Raw genomic sequence first — 13,049 nt, forward strand, 5'->3', positions numbered from 1 at the left:
CTTAGGCTTTTTTTTTGATAATAATTATTAATAATTTATTTAGTTAAGTAATATAATACTAAACTTATAATTATAAATAAGGAGTTGCGGGTTCGAATCCCGCTCTAAGTATTTATATTCCTAATTATAAACTTCTATAGGGTATAGTTAAGAATATCGATTTTTAATTAGCCCGGCCCCGGATTTTCTTTTTTCTAGGCGACCTTATATTTAATTAAATACGTTAAATATAGGGCCTTATAATATTTGATTATTTAACTTGCTAAAATTCCTATATTTGACTGTTTGTTTGACTTATTTGTTTGATTAATTTGAATGGGTATAAGCGCTGATGAGTAGCGGTTAAGAGGCCAGTGAATGAGGTAAATATCGTCGTCAGTGACGGGCTCAAGGAGGCTGGCATACTCCGGGAAGTCAGACTCTTGCATGATTCTGTCAATCTGGGTCTTGAGTTCCGTGAGAAGCTCCTTGGGATCCGAGATAGCCGTTATCTGCAGAGAAAGGTCCTCCCAGGCGTAGGTGACGAGGACCATGCCGTAGTCGGGGTGTCCATAGTCCAGAGTGTAGGTCTGCGGCAGGTTCGTGTCCGAAAGAATGACACGAGGGAAACCAGCCCCCTGAGTTTCCCAGAACTTCTTGGTGCGGATGAACAGCTTGGATGAGGCGGTCATGTGGAGATCATTAATGGCTCTCTGAACTTCCAAAGGCATGATCGGGTCCTCAGTGGTCTCCGAGACCGGAGTAAAGGCGTAATTCATGGCGCGGTTGCTAGTTCCGACAACGACAAGGTCGTACTCGACGTTGGTGGAAACACCTCCAGAAGTCTCTCTCACACCAACGGCAAGGCCTCCAAGAGCATCGCCGCCGCCGCTGGTAACTTCGGCGACAGTCGAAAATTTGGTCTTGACACCGAGCTCAGTCGCCTTGTCCCAGATTGTCTGGGCAAGATCACGGATGCCGGCAGGCTGCAGACCGGAGTCGGTGACCTTGGCAAAGACAGCTTGGTCCGACTCGAGGCCGTTCACAACCAGGCGGAAAACGGAGTTGAAGCCCGCAGAGTAGACAGCGCCAAAGCCGCCAGAGCCGATTCCAAGGGTGCCGAAGCGCTGGAAGTCATCTTCGGTCCAGACTTCACCACCCGGAACGTCCCACTCGTGGCCCTCGCCGAAGATGCGACGGAGTCCAGTGTAGAAGCTGTCGTCGCCGAAGGTGTCCAAGTACTTTTGCCACTCAGGAACAGCAAGGTTACGAGTGGCAGTGTCATTGGAACTGAGCCAGGTCGTAATCTGACTGCCAGCGGCTAAGGTGCTGCTGCCGCCGGTCAAGCCCTTTGAGATAAGCTGAACCCAGCCATTGTTGACCTTCTCAAAGCCGGTGGGAGCAGTGTTAGAGTCGGTCCAAGAAGTAGCCTTTTCCTGGTAGTAGACGATGGTAGGGACCTTGCCGGGGTCGGGAAAGTTCTGAATGAAAGTGTAGTTGAACTCATTGGCGTAGTAGTAAAGAAGGTCTTCCGAGGGAGGGAAGCGCATAGCGCCCATCTCCGCCACGTTGACGCCGTCAGCCGTGGGAAGGGACCGAAGTCGGCCTCCGACGCTGTCAGTCGCCTCAATCAGAGTGACATTTGCGCCGGCCTTGGCCAGGTTGAAGGCCAGAACCACATTGGTGATTCCGGCTCCGACAAGACCAATCGAGAAGTTGGAGGGTAGGCTGCCAAGAGGCTGGTTGATGTCGCCGGCTGCCTTGTTCCACTCAGAGTAAATGAGCTGAGGCGTGTCAACCCAGGCTTGAGGACGAGCCTTCTGTTCGGCAGCGCTGGATGATTGCCTCTGAGCCAGACGGGAACCAGAAGTGCTGCCAATAGGAGAGAAAGGAGTGCGCTTGTTGGCAGAGGCCTTGGAGGCGTCCTCACTCTTGAAGCTGAAAGAAGGGAGCATTTTGATTGTGGTACGTGAGTTGTTGAGATGCTGAGGGCCTTGTGAATGAGAGTGTTCTGAGTGAGACTGTGAGAGTGATGTCCTTCAAAAAGATAATAGCATCTGGGTGGGAGATGATCTTCTACTTATACATCGTGACAATCATACATATAAATATCAAACTTCAGGCTTTTCTGACAAAGACGAGAATGCCGACTGGATTGCCGGCTTAACCGCCGGCAAGTGTCTGTCTCCTTTCCGGCTGGAAGAGATATCGCCAATATGCTTCCTCACCTGCGTGCAGCTTGAGTTGCAATACATTCCACATCGACATGCAATAGGCAAGTTTTGACCCTGCCACCTAGGTTGACCAGCCTTCTCATGAAGAAAACGTGAGATTCTCTGAACAATGTCATTTTTCTGCCCGTCGTGGCTCAATCCTGGGTCGCTCGTGGTTCGAGAGAGAATTTTCGGAATTGGGTTCGCGGCGAGTCATTGCCGTAGAACTATGGAGTTGAGTCAACGCTCATTGAGGGATATATCTATCAACTTCGTAAGTCATCTCGCTTATTGGGACGTCGGATTCGCGAGTCTCCGAAGCGTAGGACGGGTCTACTTGGGGTCTACTTGTTTCCGGTAGTCGGATGGGAAGAAGAGCAGAGGTCAAGCAAAGGTCAAGCCATGTGATGATGGTAGGTCAGTGTTCACTACCAAGGCATTAATAGGCTTCGATAATTAGTACATCTAAACTACGAAGCATCAAGTGACTTAGAATAGAAACCAGCTGTATGACGTTTCCCGACCTGGTAAGACCCAGAGATCAAAGCAGGTTATAAGATAACGGAAAATAGTTTCACGAATCCTAAGCTGGAACGGCTTGGCAGCTTGTCTCATTGAGCTTCAACCTCTCAGACGAATGCATTGTTTTCACAGTCTCTGTTACAGAGATGACTGTCATCGTTTGCTACCTCGTTGGTCTGCAAGGAATGCTCAGACCAGCTTCGGGGTTGATGAGCGCAGACCACTACCCCATTGACTAAGATGCTTCGTCAGGCCAAGGACACCTGGGGCCGAGTTGACAATACTTGTGGGCATTTGTGGAAGACTATGAAGTTTGACCCTGATTCTTGACATGGATTGCTACATCTGATCCATTAGGCACATCCTGAACATATGCCAATCCACTAAGTAGATATCGTTCGACATATTCTCAGAAGAGAATTTTGGTCGTCTGACTGCTCGGGGGATGCTGCTTGACATATCAAATTTTGGTATCCTAATCATGCGATGGTCTGAGGGCTGAAGCTGGTGATGAAAACGATACGACTTCAAGTGACGAAAGTTTGTTTGGCCTTATGACGACGCCCGATCCCTAGGTCTTCCCCTGACCTCTTTCATCGTTCCCACAAGATTGTGCCAACTCATGATTCATAACTTGTTTCTCACTGTGAGTGAACAGTAGAGTATCATCCCGTAGCGAGTGGGGCATACCCACGCATAGTCTAGGGTATGGCAATTATAAGGCGGTTGCTTGTTTGCCCATACCCCCCGAGCAACGGACTTGGAGTATTGGATGAGATCCAGATTAGGGAATTACGCCGAGCTGTCAGATAACTATGTCTAGTGGGGCCTATATCCGGGAGGAGCCGTTGCGGACCATCGACAAGGGCACCATGTGCGTGCGAAAATAATAACGAGTGGAAGAGCGGGCCCGCCCTCCATCAGTTCCCGACACGCGCGCGGGGTGTTTTAACTATCGCAAGACATCGTGGCAGCGGTTATTGATATTTAGGCTTGAAAGACGGTCAGTAATCGGGAAAATCAAGACCATCTATGTCATGCTCCTGCATCTTGCAGGCATCTCGGATTCAAGCCGGAGAGGATCCAATGGCCTCCACAATTGAGGTATTAATCGTCAACTTGAATCCCATGCGCTTTTCCCATGTTAACTTCCAAGCCCCTGGCGAACATCCTGCTCTTTGATCCTTGTACCAGCATCAACGGACTTCAGATGGTTGTAGTTTACATAGAAAGTGAGGAATGCAAGGTTGAGTTATCGTCGCGTATGTACCCGTGAACATCCGACTGTGGGCAGGTGAATGGCCCTGATTCCAGGCCGATTCAGATTTGATACGACCCATGTTGAGATGACAGCCTTTGAACACCCACCTATCGCGGTTGTCCAGATATGGTAACCCGAGCAAATGCAGAAGTCGGATATCGGGCCATCAATATCTCTAGAGATCAACACTCTGACGAAAAGGATGAAGACCAGGAAAAGAGTCGTCAAGGTTATCCTAAGGAGCCTGAGAAGTCATCCTATAGCTCAATTCGAGAGACAAGTATTGAAAGTGAATAGAAAAAGCTTTTCAAAATGAGATTTGTTATTACAAAGCCGTCCTCTTTATTCAATCATATGGATACGGAATATTCACTACAAAAGTTTCACAAAAGACTCGCCAGATATGATTTAATTGAATGGCTGTATGATATTTAACAGATTTATGTAGGGTAGATTTGGTTACATTGGATGGATTTGCGGGCTTTTATAGTTCATTGCACAATCAGCAGTAACCATGACCATCCCAGCCACCTCGTGGCCGCTCCAAAGTTCACTAAACCGTCTATGGAGCCATCTATGAGCTACCTGTTCTAGACCTAAGAGGCAAAAGCCTGCTGTCCTGTTAAGACCGTCTTCAAGATGCCCTTGTCGGCCAAGTCATTGACCAGGTTGAATAAAACAAAGTCGCAGCCGCGCTTAGCCACGAGATTCACAGTGACAGGCATGAACTCTTCCTGGAAAGTCACATTGCTGAAGTAGGAGACTTGGCCAATGGGAACAGTGTAATCGGCATCGCCAAAGTAAGACGCCACAGTCGACCCAGCTTGAGATGTTGTAGGGTTCACAGGGGTTGTGGAACCAGGGTCGCTATTGAGGTCCTGGGATCGGAAAGTAGGAATGCCGCCAGTTCCGACATCATAAACAAAAATTGCCTCAGAACAGGATGTGTCCGTGGAGAACAGGGTCTTGTCGTGCCACAGGGCCGCATCGCGGGTCCGGTTCGCCATTGCCGCCTTGTAGACGTTGTCGTCAATGGTCAGGGAGTGGAATGCCCCGCGATACGGTTGGTCAAGGGGCGGAAAAGCCGGAGCATACTTTGCCAGGAGGGGCTGGGCAGTCTCCGTGATCAAGTCGTGTGTCCACAGAACAAGCAAGTCTCCGAGGATTTGCGAGATGGGTCGTCCGGTCACATTCTCGATCGTCTCAGTAAGGTTGACCTGCTCCACAGTGGCGCCAAGAGATGCCGACGCGTCGCTTAGGAACTTTTGAAGAATTGTCTCAGCGGCGGGGTCCTGCAGCGGGAGATGGTCGACCGGGTACAGAATTCGCTTAGGGAACGTACGCTCGTCGGGAACTGAGAGAGCAGGCAAGCCGTTCAACGACGTGTCCTGATGGAGTGAGGGGTCGTACCAAGCCTTCGCGAAGGTAGTCCACTTGACAGGGTCGCGACAGAAGACACCGGCAGTATCGGCATTGAAGGCATTTGTGATGATGTTCTCCATTAGGATCATTCCCTGAGAAGGTCTGTTGCCATATGTGCCCGAAAATGCAGCCGGCTGTCGCACCGAAAGACCAGTATCGGTATCAATGGCAAAGTCAAGCCAGTCGTAAGCAGCGATAGAGCAACCCGCTCCAGAAGAAGAGCCTGAGCAGCTTAGGAAGGTGTCTCCGCGAGGGCTGCGGGGATAGAACGCATCATTCCAGTTCCAGGGGCTCTGAGGGGACGCGAACTGGGCAGTCTTCTGCTTACCGACGACAACTCCGCCGAGGTCGAGAATTTTCTGGAGAGCAGGTGCCGTCTTATCTGCGACGTCGTTGACGGCAGCGTAGGATCTGCTCCCAGCGGTCGTCTGGATCCCCTCAAGATCGTAAATGTCCTTCACAGCAACACGCTGACCAGCCAAAGGTCTTGTGTCTTCCGTGCTGTAAAGCCTGAAAGGAACGGGAATCATAGGGTATCCCCAGTCAGCCTCGGACTGGGTGAATGCCTTGTATTCTCCGTTTGATTCGTACGTGCCAGTCACAAAGGTTCTGTACATATCGACGTACATGAGGAGGACCTTGCTGAGGTAGAGACTGTCTCCATCTGTGATGGCAAACAAAGGACAGGGAATAAGCGTGGAGTTGCCGCAAGTGGATGGCCCATCACCAGCACCGTAGATAATGTTGGATCCGAGACCTTCCAGATAGCTGATGACCGAATCATCGAGGTCTTCGGAGCTGCTGGCACTGACAAGAACATTGCTTAGAAAGCCCTGAACGAAGACATCATCCTTTCCGAAAGAGTCATTGATGACTTGTTTCAGCTCATCTCCGGTGGTTGTGGCAGAAAGGGCGGAGATGTATGTGAGTGGTCCCTGAGAGGGGTCCAGGACACAGGAGACGGTGAATATAGGATCCGAAGTCACAGCCAGATACTGAGTGCTCTCAATGAGGAAGGACTGGTCTTGAGTGTTTGACACAAAGGTAGATTGGAAAAGAGTGCCATTTAGGGGCGTAAGCGCTTTTGCTACCTTGAAGTAGAGTGCCATAAGGCAGAACGCGAGGAGAAAAGCAGGGAGCTTCATGATTATTCTCAATGTCTTGGTTTGATGATCTGAGATTTGATGCTTGGAGGAGCGACTTTGCCATGTCTTTATAACAATACCTGACTGCTTGCTGATGACCTCCTCAATTCAATCACTGCGGAGCCTGCTGTGACATCTCATGATGTGCTGCCTGTGACACCTTGGAATAGTTCATAACAACAACGAAAATGCCTCACAATTATGAAAGACCTAAAGCCTGGTGATACAAAAGTTGAACAAAGACAGTGTGTGCGTGTAGCTTGAGCATAAGTTTAGCAAAGTCGCACCGAAATCACTATACCCCGCCTACCAGCCCCTGGATGAGTTGAGGGAATTACATCCATAACGGACTTCTCCGCCATGTCAGGGCTGTTCCACAACAGTCGTTGTGATACCCTGAAGTCTAGGATTCCACTGAGAGAACTTTTGGTGGTATGTTGTTTCCTTTGTGAGCTGCCGACTCGAGGCATCCTAGAGGTGGTAGCTCAAGTACTACAAGGCGTGGCTACTTTGGAAGATGACGTGTCGAAGATGAGTATCATGAGTCTCCTACACCTTTCTCAATAAGTCTGATCCAGGGCGGTATGTGCAATGATGTTGGCCGTCTTGGCCAACTCAGATGACTCGCACTGTTGTTTGGACCCTGCATGAAACACCAAGATGAATTGGGCTCCGTGCAGAACGAGCCACGTGGAGTGTCCCCTAGTCCCAGTAGTTAATGGTAATCATTTTGATGAACCCTTGAGTTAATCTGTCAAGGTTAATTAAGTACGATGGCAAGCTCGTTCTTGGCCCATCAGTACGTAAAATGACCACGTGCATGCGAAAATTATAACGGAGTTGCGCCGAGCTGTCAAGATAACCATGTCTAGTGGAGACTTCGGGAGGGGCCGCCAGGGACCGCTGCAGGTTGGGCGGCTATCATTATGATATATCCACCTTTGACGCTTACGTGAGAAGTTGTAAGAACGCCTTGAACTTTATTGGATAGCGGAAGCTTTTCGATCTGATCAGATTGAACTGCGCAGATGCTCTATTTCCCGGTGCCAAGAGAGGGAGAGCGGGAGACGGCATCTTGCCGGGTGCCACCTACTCAAATACACTTTCTTGCCCGGCCGCGATTACGTGCTCCGTCAAGCGATTCTTGCACGAGGCTGGAGAACGACTACAAATGGTACAACTGATAGAGTTTATTCAGGCGGAGAGCGCGCCAACAAAAAGTCGTTGTATAGAAATTTGCCTTGCCTAAGCTTAGTTGTCCTTGGTGAGAAACTGGTCTCGGTGAGTGTGTTCGGTGAAGTTTGACCGGAGTGGGGCCGGATCGGCTCAAGACGGCCGGACAGTGCGTTGATACGGACCCGATGTATGTTGCCTGGTCGGAGCATTGCTTCTTCGATGAGCCGCATTTGAGTAGTCCATCCTCCTTGATTTGCAGAAACCCGGGGATTATCTAAGGAATTTCAACGGACTCAGACTGGACTACCCACATCACTTCATGTACTAATCGCGTCAATACTTCATCGCTAGATGCTTAGCAATCAGGCATCCGTTCTCGGAGGTCCTTTATAACGTTATCACCAAGCGATATCAACACAAGGGCGACCCATTGACTAATCCATCTCTTGACGGCTATGTCGCTGCGACTTGAATCATTCGCAGCTATTATGTCACAAAAAGCGGGCCCACTCAATGTGGGCAGCATTAACCACATTCATATCTCGTGACATACCCCCTAGACGCCTAGAGCTATTATCCGTGTAATAGGCGTCTGTACTACGCCTTAACCCCGTAGGTGGCAGACTAGTTAAAAAAACCTAGTATCTATGCTGCGCCTTAGCCCTGTAGGTAGCAGACTAACTAAAAAAACCTGCCTATATAGAGACTCGAACGGCCGTCTTTCGCTTTTTGGATACACGACCTGTAGATAATGCGGCACTTTAACCATTGTGGTAATAGCGGATAGGAGCTGGGCTCATAACTGTCACAAAAAGCAGGCCCACTTAATGTGGGCAGCATTAACCACATTCATATCTCGTGACACATTACGAATCAACTGAAACGATTGACTTCCTGGGTGCATGAACTCATCCGCTGCATTGTGGCCCATGCTGAGAGGCGCAATACGTCAGAAGTCTTCACTATAACTTGTGAGAATATATCAAACAAAATGCTACACCGAGATAAAGAACGGACGGCGACGAACTAAAACCACCTCCCTCGGCAATACGCTACACTAGCTGGAATAAATCATAATGGCACAAAGCAAATTTCCACTAGGGGCCGGTTCCCTATGACAAATGAGCATTTTTGTCGGCCACGAGTTGCGCCATCTTTAGTCACTTATCCCACCGGTTCACCGCTAAATATTTTCCGCCTTTACCTTGTACCGCCCGATCTGCACTCTGGACCCAGGGCCGCAGGCGAGACAATCAAGTCTAGAGGCAAGACTACAAACAAAAAATGTTAGGATCGAAGAAGACAACTACAAATAAATAGCACATCATTCAAGATCTCAAGATGACGAGACGGAGAGCATCGAAATCAAACCAGGTAATCAACATAGCACCCAAAACTGTTTTTATCACTGGTGCAAACGGCTACATTGGCAATGCCGTAGCCCGCTGCTTTGTGGCCGCTGGATGGACCACCTACGGTCTTGTCAGGTCTCTTTCGGCGGCAACAAGTCTAGCTCAAGAGGAGATCGTTCCTGTCATCGGAGCCATTGATGACCTCAACGCGCACGCCAACATCCAAAGCCATCTTCCAGCAAAGCTCGATGCCATTGTCTCAACCACGGAGAACATAATGGACTACATCCCACACTATCAGAACACCATCAAGTTGCTCCGTACCCTCGGAGCCGCAAGTTTGTTGGCCGGCACAAAGTCAATTGTCATCTTCACTTCTGGATGCAAGGACTACGGCATCGGTCCGCACTTCGACGGAGCCCCGGACCTGGCCCCACACACGGAGGAGTCACCCATCGGGACAGTTCCCATGCTCACCAACCGAGCCACGTACGCACAGAAAATCGTTGAACACAGCGACGTTTTCACTCCGGTTCTCGTTCGACCTACAAACGTCTACGGACGTGCCTCTAGCTACTACCAAGCCTTCTTCAATGTCGCTTCCAAGGCCGCCGCCGAGGGGAAGCCGCTCATCTTGACCGCTCCGCCCACCACAATCCTGCATGCTCTCCATGTCGACGACTGCGGAGACGCCTATGTTGCCATCGCCTCTCACTCAAACGTAGCCGAGGTTGACGGCCAAGCGTTCAACATCTCGGCCCAGAGCTACGAGACGCTTGACAAGGTTGCGCAAGCACTGGTTAAGGAGTACCAAATCAAGATTGGATTTAAATACATTGACGAGGCGGATGCGAAAGAAGGGGAGATGTGGCCGCCGGGCATCATCAACTTTCCCCAGTGGACAGACTCCACAAAGTTGACTAAGCTGACTGGGTGGAAGCATCGTCGTCCCTTGTTCACCGAGTCTATCCACGTCTATCGCCTAGCATACGAGGCTATCAAGGCGGCCGGGCACGAGAATATCAAGAAGGTTGATGGCCTGTTAGAGACTTGGACTAAGACCAAGACAGGACTGAACTTGAATCCAGGGAAGATGGGCTAAGGAGGGAATGCGAACTCAAGAATAGCCTTACATCGTCTTGTCAGGCCGCAAAGATAAATGTTCACTTTCTGGGCTAAGTTCATAGTCGCGAGTTGATGAATCTCAACCTCCGTCAGAGCAATTAGACATCTGAATTAAAACCTCTTATTCGACTTTCTCATAGTCCTGTCCCAAACTTGGAGAAAGTTCTGTAAGGCGTGAATCTCAATCAGTCAACACGTACCTCGTATTGTTGAATAGGAATATGAGGTGCTATCGTAGTAGAGAACGTTGGAACTATGTGCGAAGGAGCTTACACGGTGAATCTGTTAGCTATTTGATGATCACGGTTTGTACGACCCCCGGCTCACGATGACTTCCAGATTCACTCAATCAGTGCCCAGGGCCCGCTATTACCAAGTATAAATCAATATTCTCACCAAGTCCTCTCGCCATGTGTGAGTGAAAGATCAGTGAAGTCATTTCAAAAATTGTAATAACTCCGAATCAACCTCCATCAGTAACGGTATGTCGTTGACTTATGGGTGTAGCTTGTTGCCACTGGAACTTGTATGTTCAATAGTCTCCGCTCGCAAGTCCATTCTCTGGGCTAAAGTGATAAAGCAGTCTAAAATAATCCAAACAAATGAGAAAAAAGAGATTCATCTCCCTCACTACTTGTGCACATATGTAACGTTGAGGTCATCCTGGGCGGCATTCCCCACATTTGTTTTCACTTGAGGACTGATGTTCATGCTCCCGGAGGTTTGCATCCACTCTCTTTCTTTATTGTCGAAGAATCAGAAGATGTTCATCGCACAAAACCGCTGGTTGAGATGAAATAAGATGCGGCATAGCTTATGATGTCTGAAGGAAAGCGCAAAAATGTGAACTCAACGTCACAGTTGGACTGAATGCAGAAAAGGCTCCACCCCCACCATCCGGACATGCGACACCTTCGGCTTCGTGTGCCAAGCATTTCTTCGTCTTGTATGCGACTCTCGTATAGCCCCAAGCACGCTTCTCGTCCGGAGGGCGCGGCATGCGGATCTCTTTACATCCCAGCAATGATGTATGCGTGGAATACTAATTCCAGATTCAAAGACTCACGAAGCAGCACCGTCGTCAATAGCTATTGGCAACATGGCGCAATATTTCAATCGACTTTCAAAGATCGTCGATCCTACCAAAGGCAAGAACAAAATGATTGCCATAGTTCACATAATCCCTACACAGCAGTTCGGAGATTGGATAAAGCAACCATGACAACTGCTGTTGGTGTTATTTCGATATCTTGCTCATTACATGTGTTCTTAGTTGCCGCATCTCCTGGTGCTGACAGTTCCGTTGATGCGGCCGTCTATCAAGACATGGCAGCTGTGTTGTTTTTTTGGCAGATGATGCCGACAGGCCTGCGGGCTCACGTTGGAGATCGGATCGTACCGGAATCAGAATGCCTGATCCAAGCTAAGGCGGAGTCGGGCAGCTTACAAACCACGTGTCTCATGAAGTCGCAGCTCGTCACTGGCTCACATCACCCTTCCCCGTTGGGCCGGCTGTTGGAGACAATGCTCATACGCTAGGGCTGAGGTCCGGACATTCTGCGAAAAAAGCATGGTGCCCAGGGGTCTCCTCGTCAGCGAAAAGCATGGACATTGGTGTTGAGGAAACAAAGGCCGAGCGACGAAAATCCGAGTTTCGAGTTGCTCAACTAAGTCCGACAGGTCCAAGTTGACTTGGCAAATCAGGGCAGGTGGGGCTGTTGCGATGGCGCAAGAGTTCTCAAAGGTGAGATGGCAGCTCTGAAGTGTTTGTAGACTCGTATTTGAGTCATCAGCGCAAAGCCTCTCTTGGCTATGGACAAGCCGTCGCACCTCAGAGGTGAGGACGTAATCTCGACGCGGCCTCGTGGCTGTGACAGGCTATAGCACTGAGCGTGCGAAAGAGCAGAAGAAACTGATACGGCTTCAGCGTCGATCGTTCAAAGCGATGTACTCGGGGTCCCGTCGATGTTTTCAACTTTCCATAAGGGAGCCCGCGGGCATTTCAATACGGCCGAAGCGCGCGCGCTCTTCGGGATAATGCCGAGTAAAAGGTTCTTCGTCTCATCTAGTCTTCGTTTCGTCCAGCGTTGTGGCCTGACTAAGCGGGACAGTGAGGCCTTTTGGCGCCCTGCCGACGCTTACTGCCGAACCATTGACCTGTGATGGGCGGTGAAGGATGTCAAAGGCCTGTCACTTACACACTGACAAGCCATGACAAGCCGTCGCAAAGTCCAATAGTGGAGTAGACAACCTTGAGAACTCTTGGGATGTCCGTTACAGAAAAGTCCGAAGGGAGGGTAGAAGAGAACTTGTCAACGGTGAATGGGGTGACCTGAAGGCGAGATGAAACCTGGAAAGCTACCGAATGGCGCCCCCTACCGGCTCCATGCGCCCACTCCGGCCCCACTGACATCTCAACTCGGAAACACAGACTTACGCCATCCCATGATCCTCGGTGGGGAGAACAGACGGCGACGATCCAATCGACATGATCTCCCGCTAGATCGTCACCCTCCCTGTGAGGCTCTGGCTTCCCAAAGAGGTATCGTCTTAAAGAGCCTCAAACCATCACGGAACATCATCAGACAGCTTGGCAGCACGAGCCTCAACGATGCCCAGCATCGCCAGTTGGAAAAAAAAAGTCTGGTTGCGCAGGTCAACGTCTTGGAGTGTCTTGAACCTTCGCATTCTGCCCCCCACCTCCACTATCTCTCGGCACTTCATCATCATTAGTAAAGCCCCCTAAAGCCCCGGACAAGAGCTTCTCGTGTCTTGGCTTCGCGGGTATTCCGATGGCAAATATGTACTACAGCCGGTGCTAATCTAATTCAAAATTTAGACTTACTCGAACTCT

At 49.8% G+C, this 13,049-nt stretch overlaps 4 protein-coding genes across 4 annotated transcripts; 2 read left to right on the plus strand and 2 right to left on the minus strand.

Annotated features, from left to right (window-relative positions):
* Window positions 1-254: 254 nt before the first annotated feature.
* Window positions 255-1,934, minus strand: CLUP02_07327 (uncharacterized protein; the record flags this gene model as incomplete). The annotated part of the gene is made up of 1 exon (XM_049286322.1): window positions 255-1,934. One exon carries the CDS (start codon window positions 1,932-1,934, stop codon window positions 255-257), a length of 1,680 nt encoding a protein of 559 aa, XP_049143465.1.
* Window positions 1,935-4,571: 2,637 nt separating this feature from the next.
* On the minus strand, window positions 4,572-6,542 carry CLUP02_07328 (amidase; the record flags this gene model as incomplete). The annotated part of the gene is made up of 1 exon (XM_049286323.1): window positions 4,572-6,542. The coding sequence occupies one exon, from the start codon at window positions 6,540-6,542 to the stop codon at window positions 4,572-4,574; it is 1,971 nt and encodes a 656-aa protein (XP_049143466.1).
* A 2,517-nt stretch (window positions 6,543-9,059) lies between these two features.
* Window positions 9,060-10,172, plus strand: CLUP02_07329 (NAD dependent epimerase/dehydratase; the record flags this gene model as incomplete). Its single annotated transcript, XM_049286324.1, has 1 exon — window positions 9,060-10,172. The coding sequence occupies one exon, from the start codon at window positions 9,060-9,062 to the stop codon at window positions 10,170-10,172; it is 1,113 nt and encodes a 370-aa protein (XP_049143467.1).
* A 1,241-nt stretch (window positions 10,173-11,413) lies between these two features.
* On the plus strand, window positions 11,414-12,358 carry CLUP02_07330 (uncharacterized protein; the record flags this gene model as incomplete). The annotated part of the gene is made up of 5 exons (XM_049286325.1): window positions 11,414-11,697; window positions 11,777-11,809; window positions 11,876-11,939; window positions 11,989-12,032; window positions 12,097-12,358. The coding sequence occupies 5 exons, from the start codon at window positions 11,414-11,416 to the stop codon at window positions 12,356-12,358; spliced, it is 687 nt and encodes a 228-aa protein (XP_049143468.1).
* Window positions 12,359-13,049: the final 691 nt, after the last annotated feature.

This window comes from Colletotrichum lupini, chromosome 4, assembly GCF_023278565.1.
Source record: "Colletotrichum lupini chromosome 4, complete sequence".
Taxonomy (NCBI): Eukaryota; Fungi; Ascomycota; class Sordariomycetes; order Glomerellales; family Glomerellaceae; genus Colletotrichum; species Colletotrichum lupini.